The sequence below is a fragment of the Taudactylus pleione genome, unplaced genomic scaffold (assembly GCF_031769625.1).
Source record: "Taudactylus pleione unplaced genomic scaffold, aTauple2 ptg000377l, whole genome shotgun sequence".
In the NCBI taxonomy this organism is placed as follows: domain Eukaryota; kingdom Metazoa; phylum Chordata; class Amphibia; order Anura; family Myobatrachidae; genus Taudactylus; species Taudactylus pleione.
The window spans coordinates 7,898,331-7,923,845 of NW_028284778.1; the positions used below are offsets into that span (position 1 = coordinate 7,898,331).

Consider the following 25,515-nt stretch of genomic DNA (forward strand, 5'->3'; position numbering starts at 1 on the left):
AATTTGAGGGGTCATAACTCCGGAAAAAGTTCCTATCTCTGAAGAAAGTTCATATCTCTCATAGATTGCATCGTCTGATTTCTTTTTAATCCATTGGAAAATCTTCTTGAAGCCTTTTACTAATATATAGAAAATCAACAACATTATCATGACAAAAAATATTAATCTTCCCATTGTGTACATAACATTGCTTAACCAAGTTCCAAACCATGCGAACTAGGTACTGGTGTTCGACCAGGTGAACCAACTGTCAGGAATCACACCATCATGTTAATTTATTCGGCAAATTCATTTTTTAACCTGAGTAATTTCATTTAACCTTTATTTTATTTCTTTTGCATTTGTGATGTATGTATGACACTTTAACTCATATACTGTTTGTAAAGTGACACAATATCCAAAGTTACAGCTGTAAGGTAGTGTGTGCTACATTTTAATTCAGTGTTTTATTGCTTGAAACTCTCTTACCACAATGTCTGCGATATTGTTTATTAATTCCCTATGTACCAAATGTTATTATGTTACCAAATCCTAAAACAACTTTAAAATAAATGACAATGCTTTACTTAAAAAGCAAATCAATTATACATGTATTATGGTATTACTGACAAAGCAGACTTACAACCTAAAAAAACATTAAGTTCAGCAACAGTGACAAAATGATTATTTGCAATGCCTAGCATAGACTCCTAAGTGACAGTCAGCCCTGTTTATACTTACAGCCCAGCGCCCCGCGACTCTCTCGACCTACGATCTCTCCTGCTCAACCTGACTGACCGACCCCTCCCCTTTTTGATCAATCTTTTATACTTTTTTCCTCTCTGCTACTAATATATTATAAAATGGCGAATATTAATTAATTCAATATTCATGTGCACTAAACACTTCACAGATAATATATTTTAATCATAACAAAACCTATAATCTCCTTTCTATGTCCTCAAAATACTGGTGACCGCTTATAGGCCAAGGCTATCCCGATTAACTCCCTTCTTGTTTATACGGATCTGGGACCTACTGTCTCCTAGTCTGTTCATACTCAACTAACCCATTATGCTGTCTTGCTAGTGAAGAAATAGTTTTCCACAGTTTTGATTTATACCTACAGTCAGGTGCATAAATATTGGGACATGGACAGAATTTTCATATTTTGGCCTCTATTCACCACCACAATGGCTTTGAAATGAAACAAACAAGATGTGCTTTAACTGCAGACTTTCAGATATAATTTGAGGGTAATTACATCCAAATCAGGTGAACGGTGTAGGAATTACAACGGTTTCTATATGTGCCTCCAACTTTTTAAGGGGCCAAAAGTAATGGGACTATCAACTCAAAAACTATTTCATGGACAGGTGTGGGCATTATTTCATTATCAATTAAGCAGGTAAAAGGTCTGGAGTTGATTCTAGGTGTAACATTTGCATTTGGAATCAGTTGCTGTCGACTCTCAATATGAGATCCAAAGAGCTGTCACTATCAGTGAAGCAAGCCATCATTAGGCTGAAAAACAAACCCATCAGAGAGATAGCAAAAACATTAGGTGTGGCCAAGTCAACTGTTTGGAACATTCTTAAAAAGCAAGAACGCACCGGAGAGCTCAGCAACACCAAAAGATCCGGAAGACCATGGAAAACAACTGTGGTGGATAACAGAAGAATTATTTCCCTGGTGAAGAAAAACCCCTTCACAACAGTCGGCCAAATCAAGAACACTCTCCAGGAGGTAGGTGTATATGTGTCAAAGTCAACAATCAAGAGAAGACTTCACAAGAGTGAATATAGAGGGTTCACCACAAGATGTAAACCATTGGTGAGCCTCAAAAACAGGAAGACCAAATTAGAGTTTGCCAAACAACTTCTAAAAAAGTAATTACAGTTCTGGAACAACATCCTATGGACAGATGAGACAAAGATCAACTTGTACCAGAGTGATGGGAAGAGAAGAGTATGGAAAAGAAAGGAACTGCTCATGATCCAAAACATACCACCTCATCAGTGAAGCATGGTGGTGGTAGAGTCATGGCGTGGGCATGTATGGCTGCCAATGGAACTGGTTCCCTTGTATTTATTGAGGATGTGACTGCTGACAAACGCAGCAGAATGAATTCTGAAGTGTTTCGGGCAATATTATATGCTCATATTCAGTCAAATGCTTCAGAACTCATTGGACGGCGCTTCACAGTGCAGATGGACAATGACCCAAAGCATACTGCAAAAGCAACCAAAGAGTTTTTTAAGGCTAAAAAGTGGAATGTTATGCAATGGCCAAGTCAATCCCCTGACCTGAATCCGATTGAGCATGCATTTCACTTGATGAAGACAAAACTGAAGGGAAAATGCCCCAAGAACAAGCAGGAACTGAAGATATTTGCAGTAGAGGCCTGGCAGAGCATCACCAGGAATGAAACCCAGCGTCTGGTGATGTCTATGCGTTCCAGACTTCAGGCTGTAAATGCCTGCAAAGGATTTGCAACAAAGTATTAAAAAGTGAAAGTTAGATTTAGGATTGTTTCGTTTGTCCCATTACTTTTGGCCCCTTAAAAAGTGGGAGGCACATATAGAAACCGTTGTAATTCCTACACTGTTCACCTGATTTGGATGTAATTACCCTCAAATTAAATCTGAAAGTCTGCAGTTAAAGCACATCTTGTTTGTTTCATTTCAAAGCCATTGTGGTGGTGAATAGAGGCCAAAATATGAAAATTCTGTCAATGTCCCAATATTTATGCACCTGACTGTATTCCCGTAATAACACTTATACATTTTAGATTAAACAATATTAACCAATAATAACTGTTGCTTCAGACACACACCTGCCTACTTTAGAGAGAGGGTAAACCTCATCTCTAGGCCTGAGGCCATTCGACACGTGACGGTCCTCCGCAACTTACAACTAATATATATTCTGAATCATTTCTATGTACTCTTAATTGCAATGAAAATAATGAAAGACATAAGCATGCATATATTTGTGAATTGCTGAAGGAATATGTACGGTCACATATTCCGGCTTTATCAGTAATCTCTCTTGATTAGAAAATTAAGTGAATAAAAATGGGTATCACATGTACATATGTTCCACTTATTTCACAAAAATGTTAGGCCATTGAGATATCAGGGTGACAGAGGACATAGAATTTTATTTTTCAGGCATAGAGAACTGCATCAGTATGCCATATCTTATATGTTGAGGCCACCAGAGGGAGCTCACACTTCTTACAGATCTGTTTCTAGATTGCAGAGGATGAAAGTGAAAATAAAAATAAAGATTGGCCGCCTATCTTCTCTTACGCTTAGCAGACAGGTAGATAAAGTCTCCCACATGCAGTCCTCCAGGGGGGAGAATACCAGCCAGTATTAAGGATTCTGGGGAGTTTGACAGGGTACTCGTCTGCCTCAGCCTTTGCTCAACTCAGGTCAATGGAGCTCCATCCGGCGGGTCCATGTCACGTGACTCACGGCTCAGATCAGCACCTCAGGCAAGTCCGGGGATGTGCAGAGCTTGCTAGGCCCCACTGCATGGGGGTTGATGCGGTCACCAGGAAGCACCCACGGCAGCTCCGCTTGGTCACCGGAGGTTCACAGGAGCCCCGGTGGTGAGTGCGTGCCATTTAGCTGGCTGGGTCAGCCGTTCGGTCACTGGAAATAGAGTGTGATGCAGGAGCTCTGAAAAGGTGCATCCACACTATTAGGCTGCCAAGGCCATGCCCTTCAAGAGTGCTCTTTTACTGCTGTTACTCATTACAGTGGACAGCATCTTACAGGGACTTCTGTGGACTCGTCTACAGTGAACTTTATTGTAGGGTAACCTTTAATCACTCTAATTTGGATACAGCTAATTCCACTGTCATCATTATATGCTAAATGCTGTCTGGTATATATTGATAATCCTATACTAGCTGTAGATAGCATAGATTATACAATATTTCCTCATTGGCTCTACATTTTACATTTGCTTATTTCTTAAGTGTAAGCAGGATAGGTATTGTTAGCCTTCTGGGCTTCTTCTAGGTTGAACTAATTTATGTGCCTCACTACCCCCATCAGGTGGCCATAAATAAAGTTACATCTCTGGCAACTATTTCTGTATAACCTGCATAACTCAAAAAGTGCACTGAGGCGACATCTAGTGGAAGCAGTGTAACATAACATCTTGAGAAGTTTCATCTATAATTGGTGCATTATATTTTCTGTTTCACACATATCCACTCCTTATTGCTCAATATCTATGTGCTAATTGTACACAGCATTACATTGTCAAGAACTGTTCATGACTCCTGAGGCTTGGGTTTATTAAGTCTCACTGTATCTCTAAGTGTCCGATTTTGAGGCACTCCTTTCCAACACCTGTCACATCTCCACACTAAATTGCAACTCATTGCTCAATTATAGAAGTACTTGTGGTAATTATCTGGAATATATATTGCTTTTAAACTACTGTCTACTCTAGATAATTTGTTCATTACATATCACTAACTAGGATAAGCTGTCTCTTACAACCTCTGAATATTTTGTTCAACAAATAGTGACACTATCTTAGGTTTCAAGATTCATACCCTGTAGATGATACAGATGTAACCATGTCTGCCTGATATATTGGAAAATGTGGGGGTATGATTTAACAATTTGGTAAATACTCAGTATCGTGTGGTGGTGACATTCTTTATTATACCATAAGTTCAGAGATAAGCTGCACAGTCAAACTCTGGTGCACCATCCTTTTGGTAAGCCCATAGTAGGGCATGGTTAGATTAAAAAAAAAAAAATTCTATTATCCTTAAAGGGGCCTTTCCACATTTGCATTCATTTGCCATATATCAAACGTGACAGTTATGATTTATTTTCTTATTCAGTATTCTGATATAGCATTAGGAGACATTTTCCTTTGTATTGCATGTGAGGTATGGATAGATACTGCCAAAGGTCATCCTCTCACAGATCTCAGACTTCTGCTAACACATCCAAAATGGGGAAGGCTAAGCAAAATGTGGGTCGCTCTAACCCTCCATCCCCCCCATACGTGATCCTTCTGAGGACAACTCCCTGAGCGCACCCTCTTCTCCTGATATTGCTGCTAGACAACCCTTGGCTACTGAAACCACCCAAGAAATTTCAAAAATTCTCATGCCATTAATTGATAAAAAGTTTGAGGCATTACAATCTGCATTTGATGCTGCAATAGCTAAAATTGACATTAACACAACCCGTATTACCTCCTTAGAACCGTGATTCTGAGGTTCGCTCTAATTCCCTACAAAATCTGGTGGATGCTCAGGCCACCTCTATGCAATCTCTTCAGGCTAAGGTTGACGACCTAGAAAACCGTCATAGACATAACAACCTCCATTTTGTTGGCATACCCGAAACAGCTAAGGGACCCCAACTTATTGAATTCCTTACGACTGCCCTCCCTAGGGAATTGCAGATTTGGGGTAATTCCTCTTTACCACATATCGAATGGGCTCATCGCATTGGCCCTGAAAGGCCTAATTCCGCTACTAGGCCCCGTCCAGTGATAGCAAAATTCCTTGACTATCGTATGAAAGAGGAAATCTTGTGTGACTATCATAGAGCCCAACAATTGGAGGTTGAAGGATCTCACATTTTGATCTTTCAGGACTTTTCGGCTTGTTTCGCAAAAACGAAAAGAATTTGCTGATATATGTAAATTGCTCCATGACAATAACAAACGCTTTCAACTCATGTACCCTGCCAAGATATGGGTGCAGGATAATGGCCAAACCCTTTTTCTGACCCAATTGTGGTCAGAACCCACTTCACCCGGGTTCTCAATGTAGCTGGTTCACCTCACTGCTAAGATGTCTTTAACTCATAATATTGTTTGAATTAATGATTGTCACATTGTCAATATAGTAAGGCCACTTAGATTGTCCTTATTTTTCTATTACACATGATTCTCTATGTTTGTATATTTTTGGTTGTTTGCTCACTGACAGTGATACTCACCCTAAATTTGTTTGGTATTGGAAAATGTCGAAAACATGTTTTGAAGCATTGTGGGTCCATTGTTCATGTACTGCTGGTGCTCACCTTCTCCCGTTTTTTTTAACTTTTTGCTGCAACTGGTCAACTGCTTCTGCTGACTAGGACGGAAGGGTCGTCCACTTGTGGTTTATAGCCTTGTTTTCAAATTTCACTAAGTTGGGTATAGGATAAAATGTCATCAAGCCCCAATACTGACCCTATTTCCACTGCCTTAACTTTAAACTGATTTCCTGGAACATGGGGGGTCTCAACTCCCCTGTCAAAAGAAAGCGGGTAGTTATACATTTACGTAAGTTCCGCCTGAGGTCATATTCCTAGAAGAGACTCACTGGGAAGCTGGAGGCGATTCTACATTACGGGCCCCCTGGTTGGGAGAATGTGTGTCCTCTAAATTTCAGAGAAAGACAAGGGGAGTCTCCATTCCATTTCACAAACATGTTCAATACACTATCACTTCCACGGTTTTAGACCCGGAGGGACGCTATTTAATATAAGATGCAACAATTTGGGGTACAAATTACACTGTAGTCAATTTATACACACCAAATGTGTCCACTTCTGAGTTTATACATGCCATCATACAGCTTCTGGCTCAGCGGCAAAATGGCTTCCTGATCATGAGAGGTGACTAACTCAGTAGATAACCCTTCCTTGGACAAAAAAACTCCTTCTAGACACCCTACCTTGCCTTTATACAGACAGATGCAATTTCTAAAAACTACCCTTCAGCTCACTGATATCTGGCACCTTCTTAATTCCTCTGATCGTTCTTTTACTTTTTTATCTTTGGTACATAGTTCCTGGTCACGCATGAATGCATTTTTAATAGTGGATGCATTGCTCTCGCATACACACTAAACTGACATACACAATATTGTCATTTCTGACCATGCTCCTATCTCCCTTACGCTCACTAAGCCCGCTCTTACAGGGGGATTCCATCCATGGCACTTTCTGTCTTATCTGTTCACTTCAGATGACTTTTGTAACTTCCTCATTCATTGTTGGATGACCTATTCTGATGATAACATTGATTTCCGGGATAGGCCTGCCACATTTTGGGGGGCCTCCAAAGCTACTATGAGCAGTCACATTAATGACTATGTCTCTCGGCAGGAAAATAAATTTTCCTCTCAATATCAAAGTTACATAGTTCTCTGACTAATGCAATGCGTGCTTATTTGGAAACTCCCTCTCATGACACACAATTGGCATATAACCAGGTGAGGGAGTCATTGGACAACATTTTGCTGATGCAGGTGAAGCGTGATTTAACTTTCTCAAAGTTTTAAATATTTTTGATTTTGCTGGGGCAATAAAACAGGCTGATTATTGGCCAATATGTCTAAAACATGGGCTCCCAGGAGACTGATCACAGCAATTAAAGATCCCAATTCCACCCTTGTTGATGCCTCTACTTCTCATATCCTTCAACATTTTGAGGCATACTATTCTAATTTATATGATGCCGGTCCGTTTGATCAAACTCTTCATGACCGTTTAATGTATGAGGCGACTCTCCCCCCATTGTCCCCTTCTGATAGTGAAACACTGCAACGGGAAATCACGATGGACTAATTAACACACGTAATTTCTACTTTAATTACACAAATCCCCGGGTCCGGATGGACTCTCCAGTGAATACTATAAAATACTAAAAGGACATATAGCTCCTGCTTTACTTGAATTATTCAACAACATTCTTAGCAGCTGCACAGCTTTCCCACATTTTAATGATGCGTATACAGTGTTGATCCCTAAGCCACATCGAGATTCCAAATCAATAGACTTTTACAGACCCATAACATTGTTAAATACGGATATTAAGAGACTTGCTAAAATCATGGCTGATAGGCTTCAGCTTTTGTTGCCTCAGCTACTCACAGAACATCAGCTTGGTTTTGTCAAAAATAAACAACTGGTAAAGGGGATTACGACGGCTGTGCCAGTGGTAGTGGCGTCTCATGGTGAATGTCGCACACAAAATGTACTTCTTAGTCTAGATACAACAAAAGCCTTTGATACAGTCTTGTGGCATGTTTCCTGTCCTTCGCTTGAGACAATTTCATCCATCATTTATTGATTTTATCAGATATCTGTACTCCAGTCCTTCCACTTTCTTATTGATCAATGGCTGCTACAGCAATCCCATTACTATGTATAGAGGTACTTGGCAAGGGTGTCCCCTCTCGCCCCTTGTATTCAACCTTGCCCTTGATCCCCTACTTAGAATTTTACAGTCTGGTACTTTTTTCCAAGGTATCTATATAGGCAACAAGGAAATTAAGCTCACAGCTTTTGCAGATGACATTCTGCTATATGTGCCGGATCCCTTGGTGTCCCTTGATCATATCTTTGCTGTTTTAGCTGACTTCAGCTCCATATCAGGCTTTTTGGTTAATATTACTAAGTCGGTGGTGCTTCGTCTGGGTCAGCCCTCTTCTCGCATCCCTTTTCCTTCCAATATCCCCATTATGTGGGCTATGCAAAGGTTCACGTATTTAGATGTTCAGATTTCAAGTAATTCCCATCTTCTCTATGAATTTAATTTTTCCTCCGTAATTAGATGTTTCAGTGGAGCTGGATGGTTGGAAAAATTTACTATTATCTTACTTAGGCACTGCCAACCTGATTAAAATGATGTTATTTCCTAAGCTAATATATCCTATTTAAGTTCTTCCCTTCCTTCTTTCTAATAAGGACGCACAATTGGTCAATTATATTTTCATGAAGGTAATTTGGAAGGGAAAGCGCCCACGAATTGGTTTAAATAAATTACAACTCAGGTCTAATGGGGGAATTAATTTTCCTAGTGTACAATTGTATTCTTACGCTGCTCACTTTAGATACGATAAGGACTGGCTGTGTAACAGAGACCTACATGCTAATACTTCTCTTGAAAGGGAATTTTTGGAGGGTGGTGATCTTATTAGTTTTCTTCATGCTCACGAGGTCAGCCAGGCATTACGGGATAACCCATTGCTTTGGCAGACTAGGAAAACATGGCACATACTTTGACACAAATTTGGACTGAATGCGTATAAGCCTTTGAATCTCCCCTTTCTATCCAACCCTGGACTTTCAAAATGGTAGGGCATCATATCCATTTAACATATGGCGAGCTCAAGGGGTGGGTGATATAGGGACACTTGTTAATAAATCCACCAAAAAGCCCCTCACGTTCCAGGAATCTAGGGAGAGTTATCCCATGTCAGCAGCTAACCCTCTTACATTATTGCAAGCGCAACACTATATTAGCTCAGTTGTACGAGTTTTTTTCAGACTTAGATTGGAATAACCCATTGCATACCCAAACATATTCTCTGACAAAAGCCATTTCCATAACTTTTACCCTTCTTCGTTCCCTATTTATACCTGATAATTCTCTTACAAACCTTGCTCCTTGACTAGCCCGATTTCCTCATCTGACAGCAGATGATTTAATTCGATCTCATGATAAAGCCTGCACATTGATGCCTTACTCCCCTTTATACTGCAATGTTTTTAAATATCCTACACAGAGCCTATTTATCTCCCCATAGGAGTTTCTTGATAGGATCCTCGCCAAATTCAAATAAATATGGAGCTCAATCAGCAGATTTGTATCATTGCCTTTGGGCATGCCCCATTATTTGTGGTTTTTGGCTTCAAATACGTGCTTACTCTATTGCTAATTTGGTCAATTATGTCCCTTTTATGCCGGAATGGGCCTTGTTTGGTATAATTCACCCCAATATTCGTATTACTCAAGGTAACAGACACCTTTTATTGGCATTAAGTGCAGCGGCATGTAAGGCTGTTCTACAAACCTGGATAAACCCCCTCCCGCCCTCACTTTCTTTTTTTAAAGCCAAGTTACATAACTTGTTTAGAAATAATTGGGTTGAAGTCATTTTAGATAAAGACCTTAAAACTGAGAAATTCTTCCTTGTGGGAAAGTTATATAGACACACTTTCTACCTCTATGCGTTCCTAAATCCATAATAGTCTACAGAACTCATCCTGGTATGTTACAACTTGCAGCTAATGACCTCCGATAAGATTGCAACATTGATTTTTCTTTTCAATAACTTTATATATGTACATTTGGTGAAGTGTGGGGGGACGGGGGGGGGAATAGAGAGCTATCTAGTTTATTAATTTATATTTCTATGTCCTTACAATGATTTGTTGTACTATTCTAATGTATGATAATTATTCCATATGTAAATAGAACCTATTGGTACTTTTCTTTGCTGTTCGGAATATCATACACCATTTGCACTATTGTACAACTGTTGTGATTATTGCATTTGTATTATTGTTCATTGTATTGTCTGTAAATGTGGCATTTGACGCTTCAATAAAAAGTCTGTTTATAAAAGAAACAAAAACAGAATATAAATGAATTTACACAAATGATACGAGGACACACAGTAGAACAATACGTTGAATTAAATTTTATTTTCACAATTAAACAAGTCTTTGTTATATTTTTTGAGCACCTTCTTATTTTCATTAAAATGTTTGTTAATCGTAATTTTAACATATTTTACTGGTCATGTTAAGAATATTGTTCTTATTGGACCCATTAGGTCCATTTTTATAAGGGAAATATAATAAAAGTTACACTTTATTTTTCAAATAATATTGCATAATTTAGTGCGCCAATTTCAGGACAATGCTTTTTCTTTTCTCTTCTCTAGTGATGTACGGACCAGGTCAGGAAGAGGAACTGGACAATAAACTATTGCAGGACATCACTAAAATGGCATTAAAATGAGAGGATATAATCATGGGAGATTTGAATCTACCTGATATAAACTGGAAGAGGTCTGTGGCAAATTCCACTAAAAGTAGGGACATCCTGAATTCATTGCAAGGAGCCTCCCTCCAGCAATTGGTGAGGGAGCCCACTCGGAAAGACGCAATATTAGACTTAATACTTACAAATGGAGACAGAATATCTGATTTAAAAGTGGGTGAAAACCTGGGATCCAGTGATCATCAAGCAGTATGGTTCAGAATATAGACAGATACTGACTTACCCTATACAAAAACAAAGGTGTTAGATTTTAGGAAGGCTGATTTTGCAGGGATGGGAAGATGTGTAAGCGAATCTTTGGCAGAGTGGGAAAATTTTAAAAGTGCAATATTAAAGGCAATAGACCTTTGTATCAAAAGGGTTAGGAAAACCACAAGGAAAAGGAAGCCAGTGTGGTTTGGGAAAGAGGTAGCAAGTATTGTGAAAGCAAAAAAGATGGCCTTTAGGAAATACAAGCAGACGCAAAGTAATGAGGACAAAGAGGTGTATCTTGTAAAACAGAAGGAGACTAAGAAAGTAATCAGATGTGCATAGGCAAAAGCTGAGGAGAAAATCGCACACAGTCAGTGGGTAAAGGGGGCAAAACTTTTTTAAGTATATAAGCAAAAGGAGAAAAACAAAAGGTGGAATAAAAAGACTAAAGACAGAAAAAGGGAGTCTTGTTGAGGGAGACAATGTAATAGCTAATCATCTTAATAATTATTTTTGTTCAGTATTCGCTACTCAAAGAGAGGGCAAGGGGCCACAGTTAAGTTGCAGGTGTGATCAGAAAAATGAGGTAGGAACAAGCACATTTACAGAGGAGAAGATCCTAACAGAACTGTCAAAACTGAAAGTGGATAAATCAATTGGGCCAGATAGGATACATCCAACGATACTAAAAGGGCTTAAAGGGGTGCTGGTAACACCATTAACAGAATTATTCAACCAGTCACTAGCTACTGGAGTAGTTCTGGAAAAGAGCAAACGTTGTCCCACTGCACAAAAGTGGAAGCAAGGAAGAGGCAAGTAACTACCGACCAGTGAGCCTTATATCAGTAGTAAGGAAATTGATGGAAACATTCTTTAAAGAAAGAGTCGTAGATTACCTCAAATACAGCAATTTGCAGGATCCCAAACAGCATGGATTTACTGGAGGAGATCATGTCAAACAAATCTTATTGACTTTTTTGGCTGGGTGACTAAGGAAATAGATAAAGGAGGGGCCATAGATATAGCTTATTTAGACTTTAGTAAGGCTTTTGACTCTGTTCCACATTGCAGACTGTTAAATAAACTGGAAAGCATGGGATTAAATACAAAGATAGTTGAATGGATAAGATCATGACTGCAGAATAGGAAACAGTTGTAGTAAACGGAGTGCAGTCTCAAGAGGGAAATGTTATAAATGACGTACCTCAGGGATCTGTACTTGGACCAGTGCTTTTTAATATCTTTATTTGTGACCTTGCAAATGGTATTGAAGGGAAACTATGCCTTTTTGCAGATGACACAAAGGTATGCAACATGGTAGACACACCAGGAGGGGTAAAACAAATGATTGATGATCTAGGTAGACTAGAGGAATGGTCAAGAAAGTGATAATTACAGTTTAATGCCAAAAAATGCAAGATCATACACTTGGGTCTCAAAAATCCAAAGGCTAAATATAGTATTAATGGCACCATACTGGAAACTACTGAAGAGGAAAGGGATCTAAGAGTCACTATTTCAGGTGACTTAAAGGCAAGCAAACATTGTAATAAAGCAATGAGGAAGGCAAGTCAGATGCTTGGTTGTATAGGGAGAGGAATCAGTAACAGAAAGAAAGAAGTGATAATACCACTGTATAGGTCATTGGTACGTCCTCATCTCAAATACGGTGTTCAGTTCTGGAGGCCATATCACCAAAGGATATTAAAACATTAGAGACTGTACAAAGAAGGGGAACTAAAATGGTGCAAGGTCTACACCACAAAACATACCAGGAAATACTAAAAGATATTAATATGTATAGTTTGGAGCAGAGAAGGGAAAGGGGGGACATGAAAATTTCAAATACAGTATATAAAGGGTTTTAATGAGGTAAAGGGAGGAGATATTCTTCAAAGAAAGAGAAGCATTAGAACAAGAGGACATGTTCTGAAACTGGAGGATGGTAGGTTAAGGGGAAATTTGAGGAAAAATTACTTCACAGAAAGGGTAGTGGACAAGTGGAATAGATCCCATCAGAAGTGGTAGAGGATAAGACAGTAAAGCAATTTAAACATCCATGGGATAGACATAAGGATATCCTTCAGAAGAAGTAAGGATCAATAAGGGTTGAGGTAATAGGTTTAAAAATGGAGCAGACTAGATGGGCCAAGTGTTTCTTATCTGCCGTCAAATTCTATGTTTCTATCAGTACTAATATAAAAGGAAAATTCCTATATAGTGTACTCTTGTTGGTATTTGGTGCCCAAAAAGCTGCATCATATTTTCCCAGATTCATCTGATCTCTATTGGAGACAGTGTGGAAATGTGGGTTCTTTTCAGCCAGCATATATGGTGGGCTTGCCCCATGATCTCTAAGTATTGGGACAGTCATATCCTTAGCGTCTAAAGTGATCGGCATTTCTCCTCCTAAGAACCCCTACATATGCTCTTATGTAAACCCATAATATCCCTTTCTAAGTATCAAAATAAATTATTTGGCCACATTTATAATTCGGCAAAACTTCTAATTGTTGTGAATTGGTAGCAACTTTAAGCTCCATCGATTAATACTCTGATTAATAAACTTCGGTACCTAGCCTCAAAGCAGTATATAACTGCCCTTCTCAATGACAATGTGTTAACATGTCATGCGACCTGGGACCCTTGGTACTCTACATTTAATAGATGGTTATCCGGTATAGAAGGAAGCTGGTCTTTACTTGGCTGTGCAGTATTCTGCATGTAGTCTTTACCACTACCCCTCCCCTCTGTTTGTTTCTTACCTTTTCTTTTTGTGCTTAATTTGATTCACTATTGTTACATGCAATGTGCTACATTAATATTGACACATAGAAATCGGTTGCCTATTTAATGTGTTGTTAAGACTATTTATTTACATAAATGTATTGTTTGCACTATGTTGTCTATGTTTTGCATTTACTCTTTGATATGCTGTATCTTATGTCAAGTATTCTAAATAAAGAGATTGAAAAAAGTCATCCAAATCACCTCCTGATGTCACAGATGGCAAAATTGGTCACCACTGGGAGAGTTCATATTAAATACTATACATTTTTATTGCATCTTTATCAACCCATATATTCATTACTTATTGTTGTTTAGATTTCCTAATGCTATACACACTCCTCTTTTTATTATTATGACACACATCCCAATTATCTGCGGATGGATAACTTAAAATGCTAAAATAGGAGACGGGAGTGTTGCTACAGCCCTGTTTTGTAAAAACTCATAGAAATACTTTCTCTTGTGTGAAATCACATGTGAATTCCGTATAAAACAATTCTAACATTAAAAGCATGGAAATGGTTTCTCACCTGTGTGACTTCTCCGATGTATATCGAGAGCCGATTTATATGTAAAACATTTCCCACACTCAGGACATGGAAATGGCTTCTCAAATGTGTGATGTCGCTGATGTGTAACTAGAACTGATTTCTGTGTAAAACATTTCCCACACTCAGGACATGGAAATGGCCTCTCACCAGTGTGACTTCTCTGATGTGTAACAAGTTCTGATTTATATGTAAAACATTTCCCACACTCAGAGCATGGAAAAGGCCTCTCACCTGTGTGACTTCTCTGATGCGTAACAAGAGCTGATTTCTGTGTAAAACATTTCCCACACTGAGAGCATGGAAATGGTCTCTCACCTGTGTGACTTCTCTTATGTGTAACAAGATATGAATTAAGTGTAAAACATTTCCCACACTCAGAACATGAAAATGGTTTCTCACCCGTGTGACTTCTCTGATGTGTAACAAGAGATGATTTTTGTGTAAAACATTTCCCACACTCAGAGCATGGAAATGGTTTCTCACCTGTGTGACTTCTGTGATGTGTAACAAGAAATGATTTCTGTGTAAAAAATTTCCCACACACAGAACATGGAAACATTTTATGAGGTGCATAAGCTGCACTATGACTAACAGAAGCTGAGGTATGATTATAAGAACCAGATGATATAGCTGCACTGTGAGGTACTGGAAGTATATGAAGCGTAACGGGGCTGCCTCCTGGAGATTCCTGTGTTATGTTATCTCCTATTTTAATATCTGTAGAAAAGATGGGATCTCCCTCCAAGGCATTCCTGCTTGTGCGTCCATCTGCTGGAAATACAATAACAAGATTAAAATTATTCAGTGATATTTATACAGCACACACATTACACGGCACTTTACAGAGAATATTTGGCCATTCACATCAGTCCCTGCCACAGCAGAGCTTACAATCTATATTTTCTACCATATCTGCTCGCACTCACATTATGGTTACATTTGTGTCAGAAGCAAATTAACCTACCAGTATGATTTGTGGAGAAAAGTCATACAAACTCCACACAACACCTTGGTTGGGAATTGTATTTATTATCTTAGTGCTGTGAGGCAGCAATGCTAACCACTACACCACCATGTTACTATTATGAAGAGGTTGTATAATTTGCAGGTATAAACTATGACTCCATTAGTACATTTACAAATGAGCCAACAGCAAATAATACTCTCGTTAAACAGATAAAATATTGGCAGAAAATTCCACACCCACATTATCAGCACGTCATAGACCCAGCCCCAGGGACAGGCAGACTTTGCTGGGGACGTTCCCTAGCCATCATCACAGAGCAGGAAGCCTCATCAGCCAGTGATGTTGGTGAACCACAATAGCCATCTAGACCTCCCTCACACATAAACACGGGAAACTTGTGGGCTAATTACCAACTGCGTCCACACTACACAAAGTTCTCATGGTGAATATATATGTAGCAAAAGCAGCCTCTATATCATGGGTCTTCAACCTATCTGGGATCTGTGGAACTACAGATCCCAGGATGCCCTGCCACAGTTTAGCATGCTGTTATATCAATATAGTGGCAGGGCATGCTGGAATGTGTAGTTCCACAGCAGCTGGAGGGCCAAAGATCGAAGACCCCTGCTCTATATGGTCCTCTGGTTATCCTCAGGTAGAGTAGCCCCACCAGAGTCATGCTACTAAATTATGGTAATGAGTCACTGTATATAAACGCTGAGAGGGAAGGAGAGCGATGGGACAGAGCAACACAGAGTGATGGAGGCACAGAGGGGGCGGAGAAAGCAGGACAGGGCAGGGGAATGGCGCAGTTCACTGAGCAGGAAAGGCAGCAGGACAGGGTAGGGAATGGCTAAGGGCACAGAGTGGGGGAGGCAGCAGGACAGGGTAGTGTCAAGGTTCAGCCTAGGATCTGCTGTTACTCACCCCAGCGCCGGATTCCCCTGACTTCTCGTGTGGTCAGATGTCAGTTGCGACGGCGGTAGACGCACTGAGGATTCTGCCTTATGTGCTAGTGGACTTCCATGTGCAGTCCTGTGTCTTGGTTATCATGGTTGCGATCATGGGCACCGCCATGATAGTCCTCCTCACCTGACTGTTCCTTCAACCAATGGTAGCGTGGTCTTGGTCAGCTGACACTGTCCTCCTATGAACTGCTACCTTAGGGTATAAAACCAGGCTCTGGACACCAGGAAGTTGCCTGTACAACATCGTAACTTCTGGTGTGTGCTTACCGTCACTTAGTTCCAGGTTCCTGTTCCAGCTTTCGAATATTGCTATTTCTATTATCCTCCGGTGCGTCAGGATATGCATTCCATATACCCTGTACACTCCGATGTGTACTACATCTGGACCACCCTCCAGTGTGTCCGAATTCACACGTTGTGTACATTATACACACCACTGAGTAAAACCATGACACCGGCCTCCAGTGCATCTGGATTTGCATGTTGTGTACTCCGTACACACAACTGGGTACAATTACAGAGCCACTTTCCAGTGCATCAGGATTCGCACATCGTGTACTCACTTATCCTGAGCAATCACCGTATCACCTTCTATACCAATGGTGCACCAGTATCCACACTCCATGCAGTCAGCACTGCTATCCTCCTCCAGTGTTAGCAGAGTATCCTACTCCAAAGTGTACCGAATATCAGTACTTTTCCAAAGTACTTCCTCTGGGCCATAGCGGTGTACCTCTCTCCATTTTCCCACTCGTATCGGATACTTGACCAAAGGGCTGTGACCTTCTTGTCGGGAGTAGCTAAAACCCATATATCACTTGGAGGGGTCACTGATGAACACCTCCCGGAAGGTTAGACTTCGCGCCTTTGATCAGGTCTCGTCAACATCTGATACTTGTGGATGAGGAGAACATACATCCATGCCCCTCGCTTCCGATTCCTCTCTCAACCTGGGACGTCAGCTTTCAGCTGCTCAATAGGGGAATTCTCAGAGCCGAGCATAACAGGTTGGGGGAGGCAGCAAGACAGAGTAGGATGAATGGTGCAGGGAGCAGAGCGGGGGAGGCAGCAGGACAGGGTAGAGGAATGGTGCAGGGCACAGAGCGGGGAAGGCAGCAGGACAGGGTAGGAGGAATGGCACAGGGCACAGAGCGGGGGAGGCAGCAGGACAGGGTAGGGGAATGGTGCAGGGCACAGAAGGGGTAAGGCAGGACAGGGTAGGGGAATGGCGCAGGGCACAGAGCGGGGAGGCAGCAGGACAGGGAAGGGGAATGGTGCAGGGCACAGAGCAGGGGAGGCAGCTAGACAGGGTAGGGGAAAGGTGCAGGGCACAGAGCGGGGAAGGCAGCAGGGCAGGGGAATGGTGCAGGACACAGCGGGGTTAAGGCAGGACAGGGTAGGGAAATAGTAAAGGGCAGAGCAGGGAAGGCAGCACGACAGGGCATGGGAATGGCGCAGGGAACAGAGGGGGTAAGGCAGGATTGGCTAGGGGGAATAGCTCAGGGCACAGAGTGGGGGAGGCAGCAAGACAGGGCAGGAGGAATGGTGCAGGGCACAGAGCGCGGGAGGCAGCAGGACAGGGTAGGGGAATGGTGCAGGGCACAGAGCGGGGAAGGCTGCAGGACAGGGCAGGGGAATGGTGCAGGGCACAGAGGGGGTAAGGCAGGACAGGGAAGGGGAATGGCACAGGGCACAGATGGGTAACAGCAGAAATAGGAAGAAATCAGAAGGGCAGAGCAGGATACAGAGACAGGTCAACAGATAAAATGCAACAGTACAGAGCACCGAAACACAGAGACTGGAGGAAACCAATGTGCAATGACTGGTGTGTGGTTATAGCTCTGTGTGTATGTGTGACATGGAGCAGTAGTGTGACATGTGCGTTGTGATGTGTAGTATACAGTATATTGCTAATCAGTCAATCAAATAATAAAACTCAAAGAACATAGTGGGTAATGTCACATGTGATAGTGCACAAGGCAGGATCATTGATAATGTCAATTTGGGTTTCATCGCATTAATCAGTTATTTAATCAGTATAGCTACGTCCCTTGCACTGATGTAGGAGATACACCAGAGAGTGTGGGGGAGGAGACTGGTCAGATCTCTGGGTTGGTAACACACAGTGGCATGATGTGAGGAGGAAAGCACAAGTATAATAGGGACTGATAGCTCCTGATGTATATGAGATACACAAGAGAGTGTGGGGAGGAGACTGGTCAGATCTCTGGGCTGGTAACACACAGTGACATGATGTGAGGGGGAGAACAGGAGTATAATAGGGGCTGATGGCTCCTGATGTATGAGATACACAAGAGAGTGTGGGGAGGAGACTGGTCAGATCTCTGGGATGGTAACACACAGTGACATGATGTGAGGGGGAGAGCAGGAGTATAATAGGGGCTGATGGATCTTGATGTATAAGATACACCAGAGAGGGTGGGGAGGAGACTGGTCAGATCTCTGGGCTGGTAACACACAGTGACATGATGTGAGGAGGAAAGCAGAAGTATAATAGGGGCTGGTGGCTCCTGATGTATGAGATACAAAAGAGAGTGTGGGGAGGAGACTGGTCAGATCTCTGGGCTGGTAACACACAGTGACATTATGTGAGGGGGAGAGCAGGAATAGGGGCTGATGGCTCCTGATGTATGAGATACACCAGAGAGTGTGGGGAGGAGACTAGTCAGATCTCTATGCTGGTAACACACAGTGAAATGATGTGAGGGGGAGAGCAGGAGTCTAATAGGGGCAGAAGAGGATGTACAAGGAGATTATTATACAGACTGAATTATTAATATAGAAATATATTTTTGGACTGGGGAAGGAAAGCCACATAAATTGGGAGTATATACAAACTCGACATATATAAGACACTGGTTAAAATGAAGCCGAACACAATCATCATTGTGTATTGAGAGAATATTGAAATTTTTTTGTAATTAGCATTCATTACTCACCTATGCGGATATCTGTAGGGATTTCCTCCGCCTTACACTGCTGATCATCCATCACATAACTCTCTTCTCCCACTGTATCTTCTACCTTTATATCAGTCACATACGTCTCTTCTTCTCCCTCTATATCTTCTACCTTTATATTAGTCACATACGTCTCTTCTACTCCCTCTGTATCTTCTACCTTTATATTAGTCACATACGTCTCTTCTCCCTCTGTATCTTCTACCTTTATATTAGTAACATATGTCTCTTCTTCTCCATCTATAACTCCTGCCTTCATATCAGTTACATACGTCTCTTCTTCTCCCTCTGTATCTTCTGCCTTATTATCAGTCACATATGTCTCTTCTTCTCCCTCTATATCTTCTGCCTTCAAATCAGTCAGATTTTCACTCTAAATAATCCACAAAATATAAAATAACACTTTAGTAATTTCTGTTCCATTGACTGAGGTTATCAACAAGAATATTTGTGTATTAGATGAACACAGGTTATATAATGAAAGATTGGATTTCTGTACTTGCATTATGAATCATTCTCTCAGTCCTCTGAGGGACACTGGATACTTTGAGGTACAGTGTGGTGACAGGAGCATGGTCACTTTATATTAACTGGAAACGCTCATACTCCTGCTGGTGTATCTACTATGTACTAAAATGCCTCATAGTGTCCAGTGTCCTCCAAGTAGATGTTAGAGAAAACAGCAAGTTATGTACCTGAAAAGTACTTTTCATTGTTCTCCATTGCAGCTCTTACAGTGTGTTAAGTTCCATCTAACTTAGCTAGAGACAGGTTCATAAAAACACACCCAATAGGATGGTATATAGGGTCTTATTCAGCTACGGACGGAATTGCAAAGCAGTTCGCAAGCAGCTTTGCAATTTCATCTGTGCAGATATGGTAATGCAGCAGCAAGCATCACGCCTCCAGCTGCATTACGTATCTAAGCTGCGTTGTCCAATGCAGCATCAGATACTCTACGGACCATCGGACAGCTAAGGTGACCCATGGGGTCATGTAGCCAGCAGTCGAAGCTGCGTGGAAGTGGCCAGGAAATCTCCATCAACTAACGTGCACTGCTGAATTAGGCTCATAATGCCACTCCTCTTTTCATGTCATGTTAAAAATGTTTTGTGTAAACTATACCAATTGGGCAGTATGAGAAGCTGGTAAGAAAGTATGCTGGATCAGCAAATGTGTGACAGGTGCAGTGCAAGTCTCCAGCATAATGGAAGTTCATATGTGCATGTGCAAGTTGTCTGCAAGACCTAATGCCCTTGGATCTGCATCCTCTGATACTGAAAAGCAGGGGCAGACCTAGCAGCTGATGCTGGGTGATTGCTAATGCTATCAAAGCTATTTGTGCACACAATGCTTGGTGATAAAGTATACCACTTCTTGCTTGTGTTTGATTATCTTCTTCTGCTCCTCCTGCTCATACTGTGTACAGATCCCATCTGGTGTTTAACTACCCACTTCTGCTCTGTCCCTCCCCCCACTGATACTGTGTCTGATCCTGGCTTGTGTTGATTTCTTGCTTCTGCTTTTCTTGTGGATAAAGAGCCTGATTCAGACCCGCTCGCGAGCGCTGAGCGCTCACAAGCGGGTCAATGTTGGCCCAGTGCGCATGCGCACGACGGATGCGGCTCCGTCGTGCGCATGTGCGAGACCTGGATAGTGACGGGCAAGCCGTCGCTCCGGGTCTCGTTACAAAGGGGGCATGCTGTCGATGTTGAGTGACAGCACGCCCCCTTTGGTGGGCGTGCCGGGGGCGTGGCTGCCCAGATGGAGGCGTTCCCATGGGAACGCCTACCATCTAGGGCCGGCCCCACTGACATCACAAGTGATGTCAGTGGGTGGACTACTTGCTCTGTAAGAACAAGAAGTCCACTGGGACTTGCGGCAACGAGACCCTACCACAAGGATCTCGTCGCAAGTCCGATGGTTGCGATGGTCTTGACCATCGTGACCATCATCCTGGCCGCTCGCACTAGCTGTGGGTGGTCACCCACAGCTATGTGAGCGACCAGGAGGCTGCTCTAAAAATACAATAGGCGGGCACTGATTCAGAGCGAGCGCTCTGAAAGAGCGTCCGGCTCTGAATCAGGCCCAAAGTGTACAGAACCCACATGGTGTGTAACAACTCACTTCTTCTCCGATCTTCCTGCCGATACAGTGACTGATCATAGCTTGTGTGCGACTATTCCCCTCTACTCTAATCCTACTGCTGATGTGTTGTTCCAAACCTGGCTCTGTTCTTGGCTATAATTTAGTGCACTGGCCAATGAAATGCTTATTAGTGTATCAGATCTACGGGGCAAGCTTACACCAGATAGCTTCCTAAGGTCTTGTCTGCTCTTATATATGCCTGCTAGTGTGCAGACCTCAGAACTGCCCAGATTCTGCTGAACAGTGTTACACATATCCTTAAGTTTCCTCACTGCATCCAAAACATCTTGGGGGTTACTTGCTTCTCACTGCCATGACTAGTGAGGTCATCCAGCGGCCTCTGCTAAGTTCTGTCACTGAGGGCTGAGCTTCCTTTGCCCAAGAAGTTACCTCTGCTCCGGTATAGGGGCCTAGTAATACCCCTGGTTCCTTATGTGCACATGTCTTGTATCCCTGTCTGATTACAGGGAATGGGGCACAAACTTTCTGAGGTTCCTAGGGATCACCAATAAATATACTGTAAATTTAGGACACTCTGTCCTTCGGAGAACACATAGTAATCGATCACACTAAGCACAGTGACTGTTATCTGCTCACTTTGCTCTCAACTGGCTGTGGGTAAGACGGTAGAGCACTCTCCTGGATATATAGACAGCACCTAGGGACAGAATCTGGGATGGTGATTAGAACCACTTTATAATTATAGACATTAGAGAAGGTTTCTTTTTTCCCATAGTGCCTGTAACTCTCCTGACAGCTACCATTAGTTGTCATCAGTGTAATTTTTCTCATGAGGAGTTCCTGAATTGCTCCATTAAAGTACCCAGCGCTAGACTGAGGGAGGCCCATGGGGTTACAAAGGACCTGACAGACAGGTGGATTCTCTTCACCACGTGGAGACAACATATAATTCTCCTGTAACTAAATTAGCATGTAAGAAAGCACTTACTGATGATACGTGTACCATGTGTGTATATAAGGCAAGACCCTTACTGCAGGTGATAAATGAGAGGAAAAGATACAGACTAGATGAACCCTCCATGGCTTTGTCCATGCATCTACTCACTCTCTCCTAGGAACGTTATACTGAGAGAAGATTACTGGTACTTTGGCATTCTGGGTTGTTCCAATATTGTCCACCTGTAGAAGACAGAACCTTTTTTGGAAGACTTCCTGAAGCAGTCACCATTCTCCTGGTTATGGCTCAGGCAATTTGCCACTGTGTCCGCTGTACTTGACAGATGGAATGATGGAAGAGGCCATAGATTTTCTTCTGCCCCAGGTACTAGTTTTTCTACTTCCAACGTCACAGGTCTGCTGCTGGTGCCTCCTTGGCTGTAACATTCCTGGCCATCCCAATTTTCTTCTCTATAAATACTCATGAGAACTTTCCCAGTAAGTATGGATGAAATTGCTGAACTGCATTCCGTACAGCTCTCATTTCTAGTACATTTACGTGGCGTCTCCTTTCTTTCTGTGACCAAGTCCTCTGTGTTATTATATTAGTTACATGAGCTAGAATCTGTCATCAGTGTTGCCCATGGATCTGAGAGTAACATACCCGGTGTCCTCAGTCCTGGGTCTTGTCAATAGATTAGAGATCTCCTGGTAGGTGATGATAGGCTGTTTGTGATACCAGAGAGTAACCAATCCCAGCTGGAGGCTGTGCATGTGCCATCTTGCCCGGGAGGAACTATTCCTATGGCTGAGAACATTCCCGATAATAGTAGCACTCTCCTCATTGGTGATCAGTGATGAATCCGTACATCATGCGCTAAGTGCTGTTGTGTGAGACACCTTTCCTATGACAGAATTACTGTGTGCTGTATGGTATATGTGCTCCTAGACATTGTATTTGCTGTGAGGGAACAAGCTGACTTTCTGTCCTGGTGACAATCCGGCCATGTTCTGCAAAAAGGTCATCACCTGTATTTTCTTGAGAGTCTTTCACATGTTCTGATTCTCCTACAACCAGGATGACGAATAGATGTGGCCACATCTAGGCCCCCAGATCTCTTATCTCTGGACTGGAGATACACTGGGGGCTGGAGGTACACTGTGGGGAATGGAAATACACTGGGGGCTGAAGGGACACTGTGGGGACTGGATATACACTGGGGAATGACGGGACACTGTGGGAACTAGAGATACACTGAGGAAACTATGTAGTATCTATACTTGTTATGACCAGAACCCATTAGTCTTTGAGTACATGTTAAGATGTGTGTAAAGTGCAAAAATCTGCCCCCTACAGGTGTTAGATTGGATTGATCATACCAATAGTTATTGTGGGTTTCTACGCTTTGGCCTGTTAGTCTTCATTTTGAAGATCAAAAAGGGCTGTCTAGAGGTAGAAGGATTTGCAAACGTGAGGAGAGGATGGAGAAGCCGGGATCATTTCATTCAATTTTTCTCCAGATTAATTCATTATCCAGTTTTCTTCAGAATAAAAGGTTTCTTGCAAAAGGCAGATTAGCTAAAACGGTCTTTGATTGGGCAACAGCTGCAAAAGAACGTAACCAGGCGAGTCATCTGGCCACTAATGCTGATCTTCATGAGGAAGCTGTGGTGTTTAAAATCGCTTCACACAGGTATGGATACATACAAGTCTTTTAGCATTATACTGGTGTTCTCCACATGATCCCATTCCCAAAGGACTAAATCCTCCACCTCGATGTTCGCGGGAATCTCTGTTCGCAATCCTCAGAGATCTTCCTGCTAATGTGAATGTTATTAGTGCCGTCATTCCCATAGATTTATGTTACTCAGCAAAGATTCCTCATTATCTAAGCTAAAGATCATCAGTGTTTCCTCACTGTCATCAGATTCAGCTATAGAGGAATCTTCTACTAATCAGGGGAATCCCTGAGTCCAGGCTTGGGGGAGATGTATCAAAGCTTAAGTGTGGTCAAGTAGAGAAGTTGCCCAAAGCAACCAATCAGCATTTACCTATAGAGTCGGTAAGCCAAATCTTCAACTCAGACTTTTAAGTAAAATCGAGGACTCGGAGTCTAAGGTTTAGATTACTGACTCCACAGCCCTGTTTGATACATCTCCCCTTGTTCTTCTAGGCTCCCTGTGTAACAAAGATCTTCCTTAGTAATAAAAGCTTCTCCCATTCATGCACGTTATTCTATAAAACTGCCCTGGAGGCTGGTTCCATCCCTTATTGTGGTATCTGCGTGTGCTACACAGTACTCCTTCACTGTGTGCAGGAAACTTAACATCACATGCTGCACAGAGCTTATTATGTGGTCACTTGTTCGTCATTTTCTCCCCCAAACATTCTGCATAGGCACTGACAAAAAATACTAATCACTATGTATCAGGATACAGCATATGGACACCCCGTAATTTAGGGAATTACCTTGGGTGGGAGACATCCAAGTGTGTGGGATCAGGCTCCGGCTCCAACCAGCTTCCAGACATGGTATCTTCTACCCTTGCAGCCAGAACTGGATCACTGTAGAGAGCTCAAGGTTCCCAGCTTCTCGCATCCTGCCCGGCGCTACCAACATACTGTGGTGCGTGTGCATTCTCATCGATCTGTTTAGTTTAGGTGCTTTATGTTACATCACTCACTGGCAGTGATGCACACGGGTCAGACTGCCCATCCTCAGCTTGTAGAACTAACATGGTGCATTGCAAGGAACAATAAGAGAGATAAGCCTCTGTTACAGCCAGGAATGATGAGAGACGTAAGTCTCTGTTACAGCCGGGAACAATGAGAGAGATAAACCTCTGTTATAGTTGGGAGCAATGAGAGAGGTAAGCCTCTGTTACAGCCAAGAACAATGAGAGAGGTAAGCCTCTGTTACAGCCGGGTACATGAGAGAGGTAAGCCTCTGTTACAGCCAGGAATGATGAGAAAGGTATGCCTCTGTTACAGCCAGGAGCGATGAGAGAGACAAGCCTCTGTTATAGCCAGAAACAATGAGGTAAGCCTCTGTTCAACCAGGAACGATGAGAGAGGTAACCTCTGTTACAGTCAGGAGCAATGAGAGAGGCAAGCCTCTGTTACAGTTGGGAACGATGAGAGAGGTAAGCCTCTGTTACAGCCTGGAACCAGGAGAGAGGTAAGCCTCTGTTACAGCCGGGAACCAGGA

The 25,515-nt window shown here is 42.2% G+C and overlaps 1 protein-coding gene across 2 annotated transcripts in view; it reads right to left on the reverse strand.

The window, feature by feature from the left end:
• Positions 1 to 10,472: 10,472 nt before the first annotated feature.
• Positions 10,473 to 25,515, reverse strand: part of LOC148508116 (uncharacterized) — a 28,910-nt gene continuing 13,867 nt past the window's right edge. The window contains exons 5-6 of one of the 2 annotated variants that reach the window (XM_088445245.1): positions 19,241 to 19,634; positions 10,473 to 15,113 (exon numbers count right to left, since the gene is read on the reverse strand). In XM_088445245.1, the coding sequence (XP_088301371.1) occupies positions 14,299 to 15,113; positions 19,241 to 19,634 (1,209 nt within the window). In that variant the 3' untranslated portion in view covers positions 10,473 to 14,298. Of the gene's footprint in view, positions 15,117 to 19,240; positions 19,635 to 25,515 lie in introns of both variants that reach the window. The other variant, XM_088445244.1, reaches the window with a different exon arrangement.